General features: G+C 47.7%; 1 protein-coding gene across 1 annotated transcript; it reads left to right on the top strand.

Annotated features, from left to right (window-relative positions):
* Nucleotides 1–14,300: 14,300 nt before the first annotated feature.
* LOC111692574 (uncharacterized protein K02A2.6-like) lies at nt 14,301–15,434 on the top strand. Its single transcript, XM_023456634.1, has one exon. The coding sequence runs from the start codon at nt 14,301–14,303 to the stop codon at nt 15,432–15,434; it is 1,134 nt and encodes a 377-aa protein (XP_023312402.1).
* Nucleotides 15,435–22,611: the final 7,177 nt, after the last annotated feature.

The following is a 22,611-nucleotide window of genomic DNA, read 5'->3' as shown; positions in this document are numbered from 1 at the left end:
AAATAGCAGTAAAAAGAATTTGCGAGTGGAAAAACAAACATATCCTACCCGGGGAAAAGACAGACCCCAAACACAAGTTGGAAAAGAGGTCACAGACCCAAACAGGTAATTCCGGATTTACACTTCAGTCAAGAAAGAATTCGAAAACAGGTCAAAAATTTTAAAAAGAATTCGCAACGTGGGAACGGCACTTTTCGCGTCTGGCACAAGAAGAAACTCCTACGCGCAATAATGGAAGACGGCTTCGACGGGACGCTACGAGAGAGAGTCGCGTATGCAGAGCTAGGCCGGGAAGCACGCTACGGTCGGTTAGGGGTGGGCGTCGTCGCGGACGGCGTCCCACTTCGACGCCGGGGTCGAGTGACGTCACAGCGTTCTTATTATACTTGGGGGGGTTATTTGTATAATACTCGGTTTGTAGAACCTAGGAAGTAAAATAAGGACTTTTGACCGGTTTTTAGGGCGCCATCTGTTATTCTTATAACGGAAAAAATTAGGTAAGTTCTGCTTCGAGTGTGTTTGGTCAACATTAACTATGCATGAGTGGTAACTGAATGCGACTGAATTTGTAAGACAAGTTATGATTCCTTATTTCGTTCCGCGGTTAATTTAGGATTGCGCCGGCTAAGACTCTCATCCCTTTTTCCCCCTTTTTGAATTTATAAAAGATAAAGTGTATGAAATCTAACGGTAAAAAACTTTTTAGTAACGCGTGTATTCAAATAAACGAACTGGCGAATAGAAACTGGCATGCACATACGCTTAGGTTGTATGATAGGTTTGTACGAAAAAGTTTATTTCAATGATTAATCAAAATTTAATAACAAAGAAAAATAGCAGTGAATGGACTATGGGCAATATTTGACTAATTCTAAATTGACTGATACTGACAAAAGACTATGTTTGACTAAAATTGGGTGAATGAATATATGAGCTGTATGAATAATGTCAAGTGAATGGATTATATATATTAAAAATTAGATTCTACGTTGAGATTGTTGACGTTGTCATGCTTTATGGGTTTGCGAACAAAAATCACAGACAAAGAAACAGATAGTCACTTACCTTGAGGAGTCTCTGGGTGGCACCTGACTTCCTTGCTGGCCTGACGATGGTGAGGTTAATCCTTTGGGATCGATGATGCACACACAACACGAGGAATATTAGGTAGGGTTTTGAAAGGATAAGACAAATGTTTGTTTAAAACCACGTTAAGCCCAGTGATGGCTGTTACAAAAAGGAGTGAAGAAAACACTTAATTTTCTGCTCGAGAGCGTGAAAGATTTATGGCTAGTTTTGGAGGATTCACATAGTATATTATCCGTTTATCGTTTATGGTAATTACACTTAGTTTTTAAGTTCCGTAGTTCGTAGAATATTTGTAGCACTAACACTATTTGTTAATAAGGTCTGTAAATGGTACAACTGTTTATAGTTTTTGACACGACTGGAAGGTGACGATTTACTATACACTACTGATAGTTTGTTAACTCGACTTGTAGTTGTTTGCACGATAATTACTTGGTTTCACTTACTGTTTTTCGGCGAATGGTTGTCTTGTTTGAGTGCAATGATTAAAGAACTGTCGCATAGCGGACGACCGTATGATTGTAAAAGAGTGTAATAGACAAAACGGGGATTCATGAAGTATGAATAGTAAGGTTTTGCTTGTAACTTGTGTTAACACGATAGAATATGTTAATGACACACAAAGACTAAGGAACTGGAGTTGTTGTAACGTGAAACGTACTTCGTTCGTACGCGGTGGCGGGATAAGAACTAACTGACTAACTGCGCCATTATTCTATGGCTAGAAATTGGCCTCAATGATTTGGGATCGAGGGGGATTATCCCTCTTTATCCTGCCTCATCTTGTGTAGGCCTGGACAGCCTTCGTAGGTGGGCCCCATCCGTCGTCTACCCCGACCGTAAATGCGACCGGTGTAGGCGCTTTGTGGGATCTCCTTTTGTCCTGGCTGGGCCCCGCCGGCTAGGGCCCTTTCTTCTGGCGCTCTTCTTGTTTCGCCGGCTCGTCTGTGTAAACCCCCGGGGGTGGTGTCATGTTTATGTGTGGTATGGTTGGGTAGGGTAGTGCGGCTATGCAGCCTGGGATGCGCTTTGCTAAGGTGGCCGTTAGGCTAGCGCGGGAGGGGAGGGGTAAGGAGGATATGGGGGGTGTGTATGTGTGTGTGTGTGTGTCTGTCATTGTCTTTGTTTCTTGATCCTGGCGGTTTCTGAAACAGAAAAGGTTAGCGGGCAGGGGAGAGCTGGCTAAGCGCCAACGCGCCAATATCCTTGGCAGGAAAAATGACCTCGGATGGAGCGGGGTCGAGCGGGATTATCGCTCTTTATCCACTTCATCGCTGTAGGCCCGGACGCCTCGTAGAGGTAGGCCCTTTCCCCGTCATTCCGGACCGCCAACGCGGCCGGATTGGATCGGTTCGTGGGGCCTCCTCCTGTCCTGGCTGGGCCCCGCCGGCTAGGGCCCTTTCTTCTGGCGCTCTTCTTTCTTCGCCGGCTCGTCTGTGTATACCCCCGGGGGTGTCGTGTATCGGTCGCAAACGACGACTGTCGTTTGCGACCGGGGTGGTGGTTTTGGGTGAGGTCGTGCAGCTATGCAGCTTAGGAAGCGCTTTGCTAAGGTGGCCCTTAGGCTAGCGCGGGAGGGGAGAGTGGGATAAGGAAGGTAGGGGGGAATGTGTGTGTGTGTGTGTGTTCGTTCTCGTCTCTTGATCCTGGCGGTCCTGAAACAGACAGAAAAATTTCGACTCACCCTGCGTCCAGGAGTTGATGTCTAGGCCGCCTGCGTCTGCCGGCAGCCTCTTCGGGTCGGTAGTCCACCGCGTTCCGGATCAGCGGGTTGCTGTGGATCTCGGCGCGCTCGAAAAGCTTTCTCGCGCGCTCTCTGATCGCTTCCAGGGCTGAGGTGAATCCCAGATCCCGGCGAATGTCGCTGTTGCGGACGAACCAAGGGGCCCCCGTCGCGCAACGGAGGGCGATATTCTCGACGGCTTGCACCCGGGCTAGGTGCGTCTTCGCTGCGTGTCCCCACGCGGTTCCAGCGTATGTCAGCTGTGGCTGCAGTACTGCTCTGATGAGGGTTAGCTTATTCCGCAGGCAGAGACGGCTGTCCCTGCACAGAAGCGGATAAAGCTTCGCCCTCACCATCTTCGCTTTGCGCGTCACTGCTTCGACGTGCGGCTTCCACGTCAGCGTGCGATCCAGGGTTACCCCTAGGTACTTGACGGTGGTCGCCCACTGGATGTCTTCTCCGTTGAACTTCACGTGTCCCTGGGGGCGCGTTTGGTACCTACGAGAAAACATAATACCTGTGCTTTTCTCCGGGTTGATCGCCACCTTCCACCTGTTGCACCAGTCCTCTAGTTGGCTTACAGCTCTTTGGAGGTACCTCTTCGCCATATCGGGGTTCAGGGAACGGGCCGTTATGGCGGTGTCATCGGCATAGAGGCACACGGTAGTGCGCTCTGTCCTGGGCATGTCGGATGTATAGATGTTGAACAGGTGCGGTGATAGCACGGCTCCTTGGGGGACGCCTGCTTCGACGTCTCGATAGGTGGATAGGGCCCCTTCCACCTTCGCACGCAGCTTCCTGCCTCTGAGGAAGGACTCCACCAGTTTGACCAGTCCGACAGGGTAGCCAAAGTCGAGCATCTTAGCCAGAAGCCCATCGTGCCAGACCCTGTCGAAGGCCTTGGCGACGTCCAGGAAGACTGCCGCGGTGGATTCTCGGTTGTTGAAACCTGCGGACAGATGTTCTACTAACCTGAGTATCTGTTGCTCCGTTGAGTGTCCGCTGCGGTAGGCGAATTGTTCGTCGGGGATGACTCGCAATTCGTCCGAGCTCTCACGCAGTCTGGTCAGGATGATCCTCTCCGCTACCTTGCTCATCATCGGCAGGAGACTGATGGGCCTGTAACTGGCAGCAAAGGTTAGATTCTTACCTGGTTTCGGGAAGAAGATGACGTCGGCTTTCTTCCACCTAGCGGGGAATCTTCGCAGTCTCAGGATGGCGTTGACGATGTTGAGCAGCGCCATCACTCCCTTGTGGGGGAGCTTTCTGAGTATTCGATTTCCGATCTGGTCGCATCCGGGTGCCTTGCGGGGGTTGAGGCGCCGCAGGATGTCCCTCACCTCCTCGGGTGTCGCCGGCCTAATGTCGTCCCTGTCGGGTTGGCGTCTGTAGCGCCGTACGCGTCGTTCCACCTCGTCGGCGTGGTCCTCGTCTTCGTCGTCGAGAAGGTTTTCCCTACACTGTAATTCAAGGCTGTCGGCGAATGCCTCGGCCTTTTCATACCTGGTGTAGACGATCCCGTTCTCTCCGTGAATGGGAGGCATAGGCTTCCGGGTGGTCCTCAGCGCCCGTTGCATCGTCCACAGGCTGCGGTCTTCGGGGTTTAGTGACTCCAGATGTCGTTGCCACGAGTCCTGGTAGTGCTCCTCTAGGGCCGCTTTTACCCTCCGGTTCAGCTGGTTTAACGTCTGCTTATCCCGGGGGTGTGCTGTCCTCGTGGCTCTTCTTTTCGCCGCACGTCTTTCCCTGATTAGGTCCTGCAACATAAGAGGTAACTCACCTGCATAGTTCGCTATCCTTCTCTCCGTCGTCTCCGTGGTGCTGGCTTCCAAGGCGGTGTGGATATCCGTCTCAAGGCTCGCGATGGCAGCCTCGAGGTCCGCCGCGTCGCGGATGACCGGAATGGGTGCGCATATTCGTTGCATTTCTGCGCGGAATAGGCCCCAGTCGGTCCGCCGCTTGGCAACGGTGTCCTCGCCGCGACGCTCGTCTCCTAAGGTTAGGATAATGGGGGCATGGCTCGTCGCCCCCTCGTAGTGCGTTGCCAGATCGGCGTCCATCGGTATTGCCCTGAGCAAAGCGATATCCAACACGTCTGGTCTTCCAACTGCACCGTAGTACGTCGGTCCATCGGGTCCGTACGCTGCAACGTCCTCATGGTTCTGCAAGAATTGCAGAAGCACCCTGCCATGCGTGATGGTGGTCGTGCTGTGCCAGTCGGGCGATTTCGCGTTAAAGTCCCCGATGGCTACGGTTTGGGGCCACGTCTCCAGGACCGCGCGTAAATCGTGATCGGTGAGCGGGAGATGAGGGGGCTGATAACAGGTCACCACGGCGATGTCTCCGTACCTGCGAGTACGGATCGATACGGCGGCGGCTTCCATGTTTTCTAGCTGAGGAACCTGCAACATATGGTGATCTATACCTCTTTTTACGAGCAGGGCCACGCCTCCTCCGTGTCTGTTTCGGTCCCTGCGATACACTAGGTAGCCAGGAATCCTAACAGTGTGTGCGTCCTCTACTTTGGTCTCTTGTATCGCCATCACGTCCACGTCTATACGGGGCAAGAGCTCCTTGAGTTCGATTTTTCGCCCCCGGAATCCGTCTACATTCCAGGAAGCAATTCTGAGGGACTGCACACTAGTCGAAGGGTCCATTTACTCCTGTAACAGAGATGGCATTTTACTGAAAAAACCCGACATGGCGGAGTACATCTCCCGCATCTGTGCCAGCATGCTGGCCACATTTGCAGGTTCCGCACTCCTGTCGGTTTTGGGGCCGCCATTGTGTGCCGCGGCGGGGGCCTGCTTTGGTCTGGCGGCGTCGGCGAAGCTCTTCGCCGCTGTCACCTTCGGGGGGTGTGCCAACTTAGCCTGTGTTTTGTCGGCTTGGGGGTCCTCTTTGCTCTGCTGCTTTTTGCTCCCTGTCGTCTTCTTAGGGAAGCTAGGGCATAAGCGGTAGCTGGCAGGATGTTCGCCACCGCAGTTGGCGCACTTTGCCGGTGTCTCGCGCTTCTTAGTGCAGTCTGCCGAGTGGTGACCTTCGCCGCATTTCACACACTTGACGGCTCGCTTGGGAGAGAGAAGGTGAGAAATTCCTTCCCTTCATCGGCGAGGACACGCGTGAGGCGTCGATAATCGTCAGGCGTTTGCGGGTGAATGGCGATGCCTTCACCCGTTAACCTGGCCCTGGTGTAATTTATTTTTCTGTTTGTCAGACTCCTGCTGACCTCAGTCCACTGCTCCTTCTTGCGAAGGATGACAGGCGGTATCCTCTCGGCTTTCTCGGCAGGGGCCGCGCGCTCTGATGTCGTCGCTGGGACCTTCGCCTGTTCGGGGACCTTCGCCTGTTCGGCGACAGGTGTTTCGTTCTCTTTTGATGGCTTTTTTTAGCCTTGCAGGGCTCCTCCTCGGAACCCGACGAGGTCCCTGGCTTACCTCGCTTTATCCCTTTTGGGGTCTGTTGCCCCTTGAGGGCGTTTAACAGCTCGGCGTGCTGTTCTCGAGACCTCTTTTCAAGGTCGTCGAACGCCTTCCTCTGTTGCCTCAGCTCATCTCTGAGGTCGTCGATCATTTGCCGTAGTCTGGCATTCTCTGCTGCCAGCTCACTCTCACGGCTAGTTGTCTCCACGACCGACCCGGGGGTGCTAGGCCTGCTGTCGCCGGCTTCACTGCCACTCGAGCGGTCGCTCTCCATGGGGGTCGGAGATCTCGACATAGTGCCCTTCTCCCCGGCACCCGAATCTGAAAAATAATTGCCGGCGGTCTTTCTGCCTAGGCTGAGATAACGTCGGTCGTTAGTAGAAATTTTGCAATATAAAATTGCCGAATTCTTTCTATAGATTGCCTTAATAAAGGCAGAATATTACTTGTCTTGTAAAAGACAGGTTTTATGGGGCTTCCACTTCACTGGTCCTCGCACTGACACTCACTGCTGCACTGCACAAACTACGTCCGCACAGTTCGGCCGCTCGCTTGGAACTATCAGCTACGGAGGTCGGGTACCCCCGCCTTTTATATGGTTCGGTGCCATACAGTTAGGCTCCGCCCAATAGAACGTCGGAGTGACGTCACACGCCGCTCCGACGACAGCGTTGTAATCGTGCGCGTGCGCCAAAACTCTCGCCGGGTCGCGCGCAAGCGCCTGGAGCACCGCCGAATCTTCCGGAAACGTCGTCCGGGTTTATTGTTTCATCTTCGGGATTAGATCGGTAATTTGGGCTATTATCAGGGTGCATCCCTCCCAAATGTCGGTAAAATGGTTCCGCAATAACGGTTTCTGTATCCGCAGGCAGATTAAAAGCCCCCTCCAGGGACTCAGTGGAAGTTAAAGACTCCCTGAGTTGTTCCTCTTCTAGTTCTTGAGTCGGTGGAAGCGCTCATACGCCTTGTTTCTTACTTGATGTCATAATGTACAATACAATAGCAATAATACGGTAGTAATACAGGTATAAATCAAGGATAGTATGAGTATTTATTCTCAATTTTTCGGTCAAACTCTCTCTTTATCTAATTGCAGTTATATGTTACCCTAACCACGTTTAACAAAGTCAATACTGTTTATTTACCCAATGTTATTAGTTTATTTCACTTAATTATTGTTCAAAGTTCTAAATCTCGTGGTTCGCGCCGACACACTAAAGATATTAACTCGCGTCACAACCCTTTACTCTATATAGTTCAAGAATCACTGATCAAAGTTCAAAGTCTCAATAGCCATTAAGTTTTTTACAGTTCAGTTCCACAACAACAAGTTTTTCACTTACCCTCGTATCTACGGTCTGCCTCGGTAACTGTCCTTGGATCCGATTCGACCACCGACACTCACTTGATTTTACTAACAAAACTAGTTAATGATTTTTTTAAGAATAGTCACTAATATATTTGAATTCTTTTTAAAGATATTTTTTTTCTTACAGACTTCTACTCATTCACTAATATTCCATCTTTTGTTTTCAGGTTGTTGCAGATCAATTCCTATGTTGAAGGCATTATCTCTGACAGGAAGTTAGAACAGAAGATTCCAGTTCGTTTCATACATATATTACTGGTAAGTATAATTAACCCGATAGTTTTCTTTCAGGTTTTTCAAACAAAACTCCTAAGTGACTCTCTCCCCGCGCACACGGACAAATCATACGTTCTCATCGTCTCAATAGTGGAAAAAGCTTTTTACGCTACTTTTGATATTTAACAGAATTTCCCTAACTGGAAAAATAAGACAGTCGCAATTCTTAATTTTGAATTTCGATTCTTCGAAAAACATCGCCCTCTGACTACCAAAAATCGACCCGCTCCTCGTCGCGGCGGTCGCCTTATATCTCCGGTCGGACGGATAGGCCCCGCCCCAAAACCGCGTTTTGACCAATCCACGTCCAAGATCTTTTGGTACGTTTAATAAAACTAATTTCTCTAAATTTTTTGAATAATTCGCGGATCTCTCGTCCCGCGACACCACCCCCCTTCGAAGACGACTAGTCACCTAGGCGTCTCTCACATCATACTATTTACAATACATATATATATAACAGATTTTTTTATTTCTCCCTATGGGAACAGTCCCACTATGGGTATTGCCTTCGGCGATTTCGACGGGTATACTTCTTCCGGCCAATCTTCCATCTCCACGGATTGCTCTGAGTGTCGCCTATCAGGGTTTCCAACCCACTCGCTCTGCCAATCAGTTAGTCTCTCGGTATCTGTAACAAGGGGGCCAGATTTATCAAAGGTAGTAGGAGGAAGGGAGTGTACTTCTTTAATAAGCGACACGCTGGATGTCGCTTGCTCTGCCTGACTGTCCTCTTCATTCGACACCTGTGCGGACTTCCTGGTTAACCCCGACGGCCCGGGCTGCGGGGAGCTGACCTCATCAGGGACGGGTAGACATCGTTTCACGGATGGTGGTGGCACTTCGTCATCGTCACTTCTCTCACTACTCGGCTGCGCCTCCCCTCTGACAAGATCCTCCTTCGGTAGTTGCTCCTCATCCACGGTTGGATTCTCGGGCGGTTGGCCGTCCTCCGGGATATGAATTGGATCATCGCCCGGCACCTGCCACTGTTCGCGCTCCTCCCAGGGCCGTAAGTCATCGATATGTATTAGTGCTGGGACATCGTTTCGTTCTATTTATAGAACGATTCGCATAAGCTTCTTTAGCTCTTGGTTACGCCGCTCAACGGGGTTGGATCGCGGGTGGTAAATAGGTGTCAAATATTGGGTAATATGGTTTTGTTGTAGGAAACGTATAAGTTGGTCGCTTTTAAAAGTGGGTCCATTGTCCGATATAAACGTCTCAGGGTATCCCCATCTCTGGAATATCCGCTTAAGGAAATCTATAATTACCCGTGGTCGGACTAAGGGGACCGGTATGGCTTCTACCCACTTCGAGCATACGTCCATTAATACAATAAGAAATCTGTTTCCTTTTCTTGTTTTCCGATATGGACCCATTACGTCCACGCTCACTGTTTGCCAAGGACGACTCGGTGGTCTTGGTTTCAACGGGGCTTGGGGTTGACACGGACCTCCTCTTTTGGTAGCAGCACATATTAAACAGTGACGCACATGCGTCCGCACTTGCTTTCTCATAGATGGCCAATAATATTTCGTCGCAATTAATCTAAGGGTTTCTTCTCGTCCAGGGTGGCCCGCCTCCGGGCTATCGTGAAATTTCTGTATAACCCTTCGCCAAAAAGGGGCACCACAAGTCGTCTCTGGTCTCCAACTTTATACCAAACTAACCCATCCTCAACAATATATTGGTCCCTGAGCGTCCGCTTCCAGGGTGTATCTAATGGGTCTTCCCCACTCTGGAGCCTTGGAATTCGGATTCGGGTGACCTGGTATTCGACACTTTCTTGTTGTGCCCGAACAATCTGGTCATATAAAGGTAAGTCATCGTCTTCGATTTGGGTCAATTGCATAGATTGAAATAACATAGTTGGTAGTCGATACGTAGTCACCTTAGCTTCTGTCAGGTTTATCATTGGTCTGGTCGGGGAGTTCACAGTTGGTGGTAAATTTAACAAAGGTGGACTCATCCGTTCTTCATTGACGGGGGGAACTTCTAATTCTTCCGGATTCCGGCTGAGGAAATCTGGCAGTTCATTGGCCCTGCCCGGACAATGCTCGACCTCAAACTTGAATTCTTGCAAGTATAAAGCAAAACGTGTCAATTTAGCCCTCTCTTCTCTGTATCGGTGGAGCCACAGAAGGGCTCGGCTGTCGGTACGCAACAGGAATTCTCGCCCTTCCAAAAGGGGCCGGTATCTTCGGCAAGCCCAAACCACAGCCAGGACTTCCTGCTCGTTGCAGTGATACTTGGCTTCCGTGCTGGTGAATTTGGCGCTTGCACATGAGATAACTAACTTCTCTCTTCCGGGCCCCTCTTGGTAGAGGACGACCCCCATCCCTATTGCGCTGGCATCTGTTTGTAAAGTGAACTTCTTTTCCGGGTCAGGACGATGTAAATATAAAGGACGGGATAAGACCAACTTTAGTTCCTGGAACGCCTTCTCCGCCTCTTCATCCCACATAAACTTCTGCTTTCCTAGCAATCTGGTCATGGGGGCGGCAATAGTCGAGAAGTCCTTCACGTACTCCCGTCGCCAATTGGCTACCCCTAAGAACTTCTGCAGGTCTTTCTTAGTTCGTGGTGTCGGAAACTGGTTTATTTTCTGGATATGCTTATCTTGGGCTTCATTACGTGTCGCAGTGATGCGGTGTCCCAAATAATTAAGTTCTGTAGTCCCAAAAATGCATTTCTTAATCGAACAAGGTTATGACAACGTAAACGTTCCAAAACTACAGGTGACGAACATGCTCCTGGCGGGTACTGGAGTATACTATTATGTCGTCTAAATATACTTGGACAAAGTCGTCCACGTATCCCGCCAGGACCTCCACCATCAATTTTTGAAATGTGGAGGGGGCGTTCTTCAGCCCGAACGGCATTACGAGGAATTCGTAAGCCGCCCCCTCCGGTGTGTGGAAAGCAGTGAGAGGAATGCTGGCAGTCTTCATTGGTACCTGCCAGTACCCACTCTTGAGGTCCAACGAGGTGAAGATCGTCGCGTTGCCAATATCTCGTAAAATGTCTGTTATAGGTGGTAGTATCGAAACTTCGTCTTTTGTTATACTGTTGAGTTGGCAGTAGTCTATGCAAAACCTGGTGGTACCATCCGGTTTTCCCACCAATACTATTGGCGAGCTGTACTGGGAACAGCTTCTTCGTATGAATCCCGCTTGTAACATTTTTGCAACTTCGTCATGTATAATTTTCTTTTTTTCTACTGAAAACTTATATCGCCTTATGCGAAATAGTTTATCATCTGCTAATTTTATTTCGTGAGTGACAAGGTTAGTACAAGGTTGAGTGGTTCCTTCCCTAAAAACGTCGGGAAAGTCATCACTAATCTCTTGGTAATGAGGAATCCATTCTTCTGCGCAGTTCGTGTCTTCCAATCGGGGAGGTGGGTACATTTCCGGTACATTTTGTTCTAAACACCCATACACTACATCTCTACGGTCTCTTCCAAAATACAGGCTACCCTGTCTGTAGTCGATCACGACTTCCTCAGATCGCATCCATTCCGTTCCTAGAATGAGGGCCTCTTTTAACATCTCCATCAGGTAGACCGTTATCTCCATCTCATCCCTTCCTATCTTCATTTTTACCGTCACCGGGCCCCTTGCCCAGACTTGCTGCCCATTCGCTAAACACACCTGTCCTCCCATATTCGGTAACTCAACGGCATAATATTCAGTACGTAAAAACGAGTGAGTAGCTCCCGTGTCGACGAGGGCCGTCAATTCTCTTTCTTCAATTTTTACTGGTAATTTCAATAGTTCGCATCCATCTTGGTTCCCTTGCATGGAGCCAATGGTCAATGAGCCACTATTGGCTCCGACATAGTGACTCATTTCTAGTTTTCCGCCCTCGGCGGCTGATCCGGGTTAGGCGTCCTTGGATTCTGACGTCCCCCCATGTTTCGTCTATTTTCTCCTTCTCCACCTTCAGGTGGGCTACTTCCTTTTATTGCCCTTCTAGGGCACTCTCGGTTGTAATGATCTCCACCGCAAAATCTGCAATTATAAGGCGGTTGCCTTGGTCTTGTCCCCATGGGCACTAATTCCTGGCTCGAATTTCCTTGCAAGCCACTGGGTCCACCAGTGATTAATCTCAGTTGGGTCTCCACATCTGTAGCATATCTCGTCAACTCTTCAATGGTAGCCATCTTGATTCCTACCAGTTGAAGTTGTATTTCTGTTCGCAACAGTGCCTTTATTTGGAGTACCATCTCTATCTCGCTTCCCATTTCTAACCTTCTAAATATAGCTCTCTTTTGAGCGATAAATAGTCTTGCTTCCTCTCGACCCTACGTTTTGCAAAATGCTTCTCTCTGCAATTTCATTCTGTATTGTAGATTATCGAATCGGTCTAGTAGATTTCCCACAAATTGGGAGAACGACCAGTCAAACATCTGGTAGGCTACGATTGATTATACACAAGGAGCTATTTATTTTGGAAAGGAGAAAAGACGAGCTGCGTATTGGGTATTGCAAGGGCGGAACCCGAAGATGTATAATCCAGTGAAGTTCGAAGAAGGAACTTGCCCGGATATGTGGGTGCCTTGTTACGAACGTATAGCAAACGATTTCCCAGAGGTTTTTCAAGAGGAGGTGACACGGTCGTGCACTCATTTAGTAGAACACCAGATAAAATTGAAAGAGGATAGAGTTTTTAGAATTCGTAGATATAAATTTTCTCCGTTGAAGAAGCAAATTATTGACCAAGAAGTGACCCAGATGTTGAGAGCAGGAGTAATACGGCGGAGTTGTTCGTCGTATAGCTCACAAATCGTACTTGTGGAAAAAGCGGATGGAGCTACACGCTTTTGCGTGAATTATCGCCAACTCAACTCGATTACCGAAGACGACGTCGCCGTGTTGCCACCTATTGGAGAGATTCTGAAGGACATAGGGGAAGCTACAGTGTTCACTTCCCTAGACCTAAGGAGTGGATACTGGCAGGTGTCCATGGCCAGAGATAGTGTCCATTTAACAGCGTTTCACACACCGGACGGCGCAGCGTATGAATTTTTAGTCATGCCCTTTGGAGTTAAAAACGCGCCGGCCACGTTTCAAAAACTAATGTTAGAGGTATTGGCTGGTTATGTGAACTACTTCGTCCAGGTATACCTAGACGATATAATAATATATTCTGCTAACAGAGAGTTACACGAGAAACACTTAAGATTAGTTTTGGAGAGGCTGTGTTGCCATGGACTGCGGTGTGCTGTCAAGAAATGTATGTTCGGTGTGCAGGAACTGAATTATTTAGGACACAAGATTACCACATCCCATAACGAGACGCAGGAAAAGCATATTCGGAAGATACAAAGTTTCGAAAGCCCGAAATCCCAAAAAGATGTCCAGAGGTTCCTAGGAGTGGCGAACTGGCTGAGGGAATACGTTCCTCATTTTTCTGAGATAGCCAGCCCGTTAACAAAGTTACTGGGAAAGAGGAAATTATTTTGGAATCAAGAAACTGAAGAAGCTTTTCAAAATTTGAAATTAATATTGTCTAAACCCTTGCATTTACACCGACCAGACCCAAACAAACGATATATAGTCCAAACGGATGCCAGTTCGATTGGTATGGGGGCGGTGGTATTTCAAGAAGGAGAGAATAAGGAAAAACTGATTGTTTCATGTGCGAGTGCGAAGTTTTCCCCAGCTGAGACCCGCTACCACTGCAATGAGCAAGAGGTGCTAGCCGTGGTGTGGGCCTGCCGGAAATATAGACCCTTATTAGATGGACGGGAATTTACCCTAAGGACTGATAGTAAAGCTCTATTATGGTTACAAAAGTATAGAGAAGATAAGGCAAAATTGACCCGATACGCGTTGTACCTACAAGAATTCAAGTTTACAGTAGAACATTGTCCGGGGAAGTCGAATTACTTACCTGACTTTTGAAGTCGAAATCCTGAAGAGGAGGTCCTGGAGCCGTTGGAGGAGGAGCGGTTAAGTCCCCCCGAGATAGTACCTGAAACAGAAAGAAACGATGAGTTAGCAATACAGATGGTGAGAAGTATCGAAGAGGCTAGGGAAAATATATTACGGATCCCACCGACGTTCGTACAACCGATAACGATAAATCAAATGGATGACCGAAATTTACCCTTTTATGAAGTTATTGTGAGAGCCCAAAAGGACAGTCCGGAATATGCGGTTACAAAGGCCCGGATACGACGATTGCAGCAAGGAGAAGAATCAGCGGATGTACCATGGAAACGAACCCTGATGGAAAATTATGAAGTCAAAGATGACTAGTGTGGTATAAAGAAGGAGACGCCTACAGACTGGTCGTTCCTTTAGAATTTTGGCCGAGAGTTATAAACGAGTATCACGATAGTTTGGGTGCGGGGCATCCCGGAAGAGATGAAACTATTCGTTCTATTGGACTTTTGTATTATTGGCCCTCGATGAGACGCCAGGTTAAGACACATGTGCGATATTGTCTGTTGTGCGCAGCTTCGAAGAGAGGAGAGGCATGGCAAGAAAAGGCGCCATTGAAACCAAGACCTCCACAAAGGCCGTGGCAGGTCGTGAGTATTGATATCATGGGGCCGTATGCTCAGATGAGGAAGAAAAATAGATTTTTAATTGTATTGACTGATGTTTGTTCAAAATGGGTAGAAGCTATACCTGTACCCCAAGTGAGACCTCGTATCCTGATCGATTTTATGGAGAATATATGTCAACGATGGGGATATCCGGAACGTGTGATCAGCAATAATGGTCCAACATTCAGGAGTAAGGTGTGGACCAAGTATCTACAAGAGAAGTTTATAAATCAATACTTCTCTCCCATTTATCATCAAAGAAGTAACCCAGTGGAGAGAAGAAACCAAGAGTTAAAGAAGTTATTACGAATATATTGTCAACCAAGAGAAGAGGATCAATGGGATGCAGCGTTCAACCAAGCCCTGTTTACGTTACGAAACCGTAAGAATTCGGCTACCGGAATGAGCCCTAGCACAGTTTTGTTGGGAGCACAATTAGTTAGACCCGGAGAATGGGGACACCCAGAGGTAAACCAACAAGTAGGCAATAACCCGGCAGAACGAGGAAGAAGACTTGATCGTGTGCGACGAAGACAAATCATATTCGCTAGGAACTTATATCCAGAAAATCCAAGATCAAAAGTACAGTTTCAAGTAGGAGACCGAGTACTAGTGCGGTGCCACCCAGGAACGCAGACACCATTGGGATTGCCATGGAGTGGACCGTACCGGATAGTCAGAGTTTGTGGACTCAATGTTTATGAGGTAGATCGAGGTGGATCAATAGTTCTACTTCATGTGGATGACCTAAGACCGTGGAGAGATAGACCAGAAGATAGAGAATTCGAAAGAGGTCCACTTCATATTCCCGAAGTAGACGAAATACCTGATAATGTCATGTTAAATCCAGACGAGGTTGAAGAGAATATAGCAGAACCGATCGAACAGGATCGACAATCGGAAGTTTCCGATGATGGGACGGTATCGGATTGTTTCGCATATCCCGATTTGGATTCCGAGAATGTTATGAGAGAGAAAGAGAGAGAAGTGTAAGCCCAACCAGAGAGAACGCGAATCGTCAGTCGAACATACGTACCCATGCTGAGAGACCTATGTCACCACAACCTGGAACTTCAAAGATGTACTACCTGCAACGAGAACCACTGTCGACGGCACCTATAATGGAGAGAAGCAGGATAGGGAATGAAGGAGATGTTTGGATACCAACCAAAACAAGGGAAGTATCCTTTTATCCTTCTTTCCGTAAATTAAATCTGGCCCTGTTTGTTACAGGCACGAGTTCGAGTTTGGTGGTGAAAGTGGAGGACCCTGTTAGTCAAAAGATTAAGTCAAAAGTGCCGCGGGACGAAAGAGTGGGTGCGATGATCGAGATGGAAGACGTCGTGGAAGAGGAGCGGTTTCCAAAGTCCTTTTTCGTGGTTCCTATTGTAGGGTTGTACCCCTAAAGAATCGTAATGTACCTTTGTAAATATGTAAATATGTATGTTTAGTTGTTAAGTTTATTGTGAAGACGCCTAGGTGATCAAAGATTAGCAGCCGTCTCCGGAGGGGGGCGGTGTCATGGTCGCGGACACCGTAATTCGCGAATAAAATAAAAAATTTAAACTTAGTATCGCGAGCGCGACGTCGTTACGCGAAATGCGTGCTGAAAATAAACCGAAATAGTTTTGTTAAACCGAGGAGAAAATTCAGACCCGGAATTGGTGGAAACAGGATTTTAGGGCGGGTCTTCCCGTCCGCTTAACCATATAAAAGCACAGGGCGCGTTTGGACTTTTAGCAATCGTCAAGTGTCTTCAGAACGTCACGTCATTTGAGATCTGCCATTGTATTTTGTTGTAGAGGTGTCTGCAGTTATTTTGGATAACGCCGGGTACCCTGGGGGTTCCGCTAGCGTGGGAAAATACCGAAGTAATAAGTTTTGTCGCGGATATAATAGTAATAGCCGTCATTAGCGTGTTGGAAAGCGCTTGTAAAACATATGTAGTTTAGACTAGAGTAAATAATAAACCGGATTTTGGTTATAGAACTGAAAGGTGTAAATTTCGGGTTTTTGGGTGTCGACAAAGTAGTGTCGCATTAAGAAAACTTCTTTTTTAAGTTCGTGGGACTACCGGGCGTGGTTCGCGACGTAGTTAAACAAAGATTAAAATACTCACCTAGGTGCCTTAAATCTAACCTGAAGAGGGTAATAACGTGTAACAGAGACATACCTGGTAATATATGGTTTCAGCGTGTTCCCGTGTTCCTTTTCTGTCTGTTGTACTCGCGGTGCCTTCAGTGCCGTTCCTTACAGTGGAAATCTGAAAATAAAGGAAAAATTTATTAGTGACTAGTAGTGCTTGCTCTTGTCTAAATAACAGTAACTAAGTACAGAACAAAGTCTAGTAGAGTATTATTTTGGTACTTGTAAGAGTTAATAATAATAATAATAAACCTAAATTTGTCTTAAAACTGAGTGAAGTGGTCATAGAAACGGACACAGCTCTGACGACAGGCCGACCTATAGCTATCAGGGTAAGTGAGGAACTTTTAACTGAGCATTTGAACGGGACTGGTATAAGTAAAGACTATTTGAACTTTCTATTTGAACAAAGAGACTTTATAGATTTGAACTGTAGTGTAAACGACTTTAAATCACAGATAGTGAGTCATAGTGGATTTTTCTTGAACTTTAGACTGATAAATAGTAATAATTGAACAGTTATTAACTTTCCCTCTCATTTAAGTAAAATTGAGAGTCATTGGTGGGAAATTCAGTAATAGAGTGATAACAATAACCTGTCCCATTTTGCATTCTATCTATCCTATTGTATATATCTGTTTTGTTGTGTATATAAACTTGATTATGACCTCAAGAGACAAGTTCGGCGCATGCGCGCCCCGACTTGACCATGATTTGGACGAAGAACAATTGCGAGAGTCGTTGACTTCCACCGAGTCTCTGGAAGGGGCGTTTACTCTACCTACGGAGATCGAAACGGAGGGTACATCGTTTCTCTACCGTGACTTGGGAGGAATGCGACCAAATAACCATTCAAACGACCAAATTCCCGAAAATGACATTACCGAAAGCCCGGACGATAGTACCGGAAGGACCGGCGGTGCGTCGGGCGCATGCGCGCCGACCGGCGAGCCATCCGGCGCATGCGCACGGTTACACGTTGTCGTATTCCACCCTTCGAGCGAGCTTCAGGATTTGAGAACACCCCGTATATTCATAGAAGTCATAATCTTGTACCTACGGATATGCCGGAGACCGCTGAATTGAAAAGGAGGCGAAACAATCATATTCACCTACCTTTCCAATTCAAACCAAAAACCCGCCACGGTTGCGAAATCAATCGCCGTCGGCCGGGCAGAATGAAAAAGCCTCCATGAGAGTCTTCAGACATCGATCCTCACGGCGATAGCGCTCCCAGAGCGTTAAAGACCAATTTCACCGACCTTTCCAGTGTCACCCGCATCGCGACCGATCTCGCCTGGGTCTGCCATCCCGGCGCGCAGTGACCACTGCCGCTGCTCTCGCAACCTGCAGTCGAACCCCGGGACGCTTCACGATGACATTTGGAAATGGCCATTAGAAATTTCACCACCCTTTTGAATTGGTCAAGGACGCTATCGCCAATAACTCCAAAAGTTATTGAGCGATCGGTGTCAAAATTTAATGCAGCACTCCTCAAGTCGCTAGCATTATCTTACTAAATTTTCGTCCGAATCGGATGAGCCAAAACGCCGTTATACGGGGAAACGCGGATTTCACGTTTTCCGCGTTTTCAGCCGTTCCGCTCATTCGATCTCGGCCGAACCCTCCAACCACACTAGAGTATCGCTAGGTGGTTGTCATATCCAAATTCGAACCGAATCGCCCGACTACTAACGGCCAGCTAAGCCATAATAGGTTTTCACGCCTTTAGAGCTGCCGCCGAAAGTATCCGCGCGATCTCGGTCGAACCCTCCAACCACGGCACTATGTCATGCCGTGTATCAACAGACAAAATTTCAAATGAATCCATCAAGAAATAAGACCTCCGTAAGCCCTTTTACGAAGACGGGGAAAATTTCACCGATGTTTCCAATTTCCCCGTCTTTGGGCCGAAAGGACCGTCTTCCGAAGGTTCCACCGCTCTGGCGGTTGGATGCGATGCTCGGCAGCCTAAGCCGAGACCGCGGGTAGAGTTTTTCCCAAACCGGGAAAAAACTCCAAAATCCCCGACGCCGACATCGACAATCCGTAGAGGCCAGAGGGGAACGAGTCCCGGCGTTGATGGGGACGATGGATGATTTTGGTTCGAGATTTTGGCGGACAATTCAAGGCCCGGTCCGCCAAAAGTATGGAAATCCCACAAAAGTGATCGAACGTCTACTTTTGACGTTTACAGTACTTCAGTGGGAGTACATGAGACGGAAAGCGATACAGAGCGAATTGTAACAAATCTTATTCATGGTAAATAACTTGTATATGTTAATTGTGAATCTTTGTTGTTTATTAATTTTATTCAATATATACTTTTAACATATCTTCCACGGTTTGATTGAAAAAACCCTGTCATCAAGCTCAAGAACTTTGGAGCTCAAGCTCACAGGCTCGCTTCACGAGGCTTCCGTCGAGGCTGGCATTCCTCGACGTGATATTAATAGTGCCTAGCAACCACTACTCGCTTAACGAGATACCACCCGAGTAGTCTAGCCTGAGGTTAAGACCCTGTTCGGTAGCCCCCTGCGTCGAAACAGAGCTACATTTCCAGGATCAATTTGAGACCTGCTATACCGTCCGAGACTGACCACCTCCGACGAAGATCCTGTGCGATAGCCATTCGCATCGACACAGCGATACTTTCAGGCTCCTCCAGAGACCTACATACCGTTCGAGGCTTGCGACCCTACGACGAAGACTTTGATCACGATTGTGCCGGCTCCATCGACAGACCTGCACCTCGGTACAAAGTACACACATAGGCTCCTACGAGACCTATAATTCAGACTCCATNCCAGACGAGGTTGAAGAGAATATAGCAGAACCGATAGAACAGGATCGACAATCGGAAGTTTCCGATGACGGAACGGTATCAGACTGTTTTGCATATCCCGATTCGAATTCCGAGAATTTTATGAGAAGTCCGGAAAGAGAGAGAAGTGTAAGCCCGACAAGAGAGAACGCGAGTCGTCAGCCGAACATACTTACCCATCCTGAGAGACCTATGTCACCACAACCTGGAACTTCAAAGATGTGCTACCTGCAACGAGAACCACTGTCGACGGCACCTAGAATGGAGAGAAGCAGGACAGGGAATGAAGGAGATGTTTGGATACCAACCAAAACGAGGGAAGTATCCTTTTATCCTTCTTTCCGTAAATTAAATCCGGCCCCGTTTGTTACAGACACGAGTTCGAGTTTGGTGGTGGAAGTGGAGGACCCTGTTATCCAGACGATTAAGTCGAAAGTGCCGCGGGACGAAAGAGTGGGTGCAATGATCGAGATTGAAAAAAATTCAAGAACCAGTTATAGATCAACTGATATATGTTGAGGACAAGACACCTGTTCTGGGGTACAGGTATCCACCCCAGTGGCGCCCAACAAGTAATGAAAAATCGAATGAGCAAAAAATTGCTGATATGTTTAGCAAGGCAATGGAAAATTTGGCGGGAGTGTTGAGCAGTCAGGGTAGACCGGAAACAAGTAGACATGAATGGAGGGAGTTCGAACCGACGTATGAAGGGACGGACTATGAGAATCCTAGAATGTTTGTTCAGCAAGTCCGAGAAAGTTGTGAGCAAAACAGAATCCCCGTACAACATTGGACCAAGTATGCAGCTACCAGATTACGAGGTGAAGTCAGCAAATGGTACGCCGCTTATAGGATATTCGATTGGTCCTTTTTCTAGTTTACTGGAAATCTGATAGGCAGATTTGATAACTTGCAGTTAAGGATGAGACTGCAAAGAGATGTTTTTTGTAAGACGCAAGGAAGAGACGAGGCGAGACTTTTTGTCACCCAGAAGAGGGCGTTGTTCCGCCGATTAGAGTTAGGCAGTGAAATGGAAATGGTGCTGCAAATAAAGGCGTTATTACGGACAGAGATACAACTACAGTTGGTGGGAGTAAAAATGACCACTGTAGAAGAACTAATGAAATTAGCCACGGATGTGGAAACGCAGTTGAAGTTGGTTATTGAAGGTCCGAGTAACTCAAGTCCCGTAACTAGTCAGGAGCTAGTACCAGTGGGAACGAGAACGAGACCGAACCATATCACTTGTAGATTTTGTGGAGGCAACCATTACAATAGAGAACGTCCCCGTCGAGCCTTACCTGGGCCCAGTTCGCAAGAGACGGAAAGGCCATCACACGACCAAGGACCAAGTCCAGGACGACAGGAAAACTAGCAGAGACCCCGTGCAATGGAGCCTGCAGTGGGTCTCTCGAGATGGGCTCCATCGAGGGCGGAAGAAGACAATATCTCTTACCGCGAATCACCGTGAAATACCACCGAACGGAATTGACTGCACTAATAGACACTGGTGCTTCTAATTCATTTTTGAGAACAGAGCATTATAAAAATGAGATACCAAAGTGTGGGGGATATGCTTGGTTGGCCGATGGGCAACGTGTACGAGTAGAAGGTCCCGTAGAAATAGAGATGGAAATTGGTAACGGCCTTACAAAAGTTGACGTATACCTAATGAATGAACTGAAGGAGGACCTGGTGATCGGGATGGAGTGGTTACATCAAGAAGAGGCCACGATTGACCACCGGCAAGGTGGAATATATTTCGGGATACGAAAGAGACAAGCGGCGTATTGGACGCAGGCCGGAAAAGAAACCAAGCTGTATCCACCGGTAATATTAAACGAGGAAAATTGTGCTCTGGAATGGGTACCTCATTATGAGAATGTAGTAAACGAGTTTCCTGATGTTTTCCAGGAGGATTTGACTCAACCGACCACCCGGTTAGTGGAACATGAAATTAAACTGAAGACCGACAGTCCATTTAGAATACGCCGGTACAAGTTTTCTATGGAGAAACGGCGATTGATAGAAGAAGAAGTAGAGAAGATGCTTCGGGCGAGAGTGATTAGGAGAAGTAATTCACCTTACAGCTCGCCCATTGTGCTGGTGCGGAAACCAGATGGGTTTACTCGCTTTTGTATAGACTACCGCCAGCTCAATGGGCTGACAGAGAATGAAGTATCGGTGTTACCCCCGATTCCGGACATCCTAAGAGACATAGGCCAGGCGAAAGTATTCACGTCACTAGACCTGAAGAGTGGATACTGACAGGTACCCATGTCGCCAGCCAGTATTCCAATGACGGCCTTTCACACACCCGATGGGGCTTCGTATGAGTTCGCTGTGATGCCTTTCGGGCTAAAAAACGCCCCTACAACTTTCCAAAAATTGATGGTGGAGGTGCTTGCGGGATATGTTGATAAATTTGTATACGTTTATTTAGACGACATTATTATATATTCAAACTCACGGGAAGAACATGTGCAGCACCTCACCCTGGTTTTGGAACGCCTAAGATGTCATGGATTACGATGTAGTTTGAAAAAATGCAAATTTGGATTATCAAACTTGAACTATCTAGGTCACACTATCGCAGCCACCCATAATGAAGCACAAGGAAAACACCTACAGAAGATCGAGAATTTTTAGACCCCAACGACGGTAAAGGAGCTACAACAGTTCCTTGGGGTAGCAAATTGGCTCCGTGAGTATATCCCAAACTTTTCAACGATTGCCGCCCCCGTAACTCGCTTGTTAGGAAAACGGAAATTTGTTTGGGACCGGGAGGCCGAAGAAGCATTCCAAGAACTGAAACGAGCTCTTCTACAGCCCTTGAAATTACACCGACCAGATCCCACAAAAGAATTTGTCCTGCAAACGGATGCTAATGCCGTCGGGATGGGGGCGGTACTGTATCAAGAGGGGCCAGAGAATGAAAAATTGGTAATTTCCTGTGCCAGCACGAAGTTCAGTGGAGCAGAGACAAGATACCATTGCAACGAGCAGGAGGTCCTGGCGGCCGTCTGGGCATGTCGGCGATACAGGCCCCTACTCGAGGATCGAGAATTCATACTACGCACTGACAGTCGAGTTCTGTTACGGCTCGATCGATACAAAAAGGAACGAGCGAAACTAACTAGATATGCTCTCCTCTTACAGGAGTTTAGTTTTAGAGTGGAGCATTGTTCCGGGAAAAGTAAC

The sequence above is a fragment of the Anoplophora glabripennis genome, unplaced genomic scaffold (genome assembly GCF_000390285.2).
Source record: "Anoplophora glabripennis isolate ALB-LARVAE unplaced genomic scaffold, Agla_2.0 scaffold1996, whole genome shotgun sequence".
NCBI lineage: Eukaryota > Metazoa > Arthropoda > Insecta > Coleoptera > Cerambycidae > Anoplophora > Anoplophora glabripennis.
This window is presented reverse-complemented; position numbering and strand designations above follow the sequence as displayed.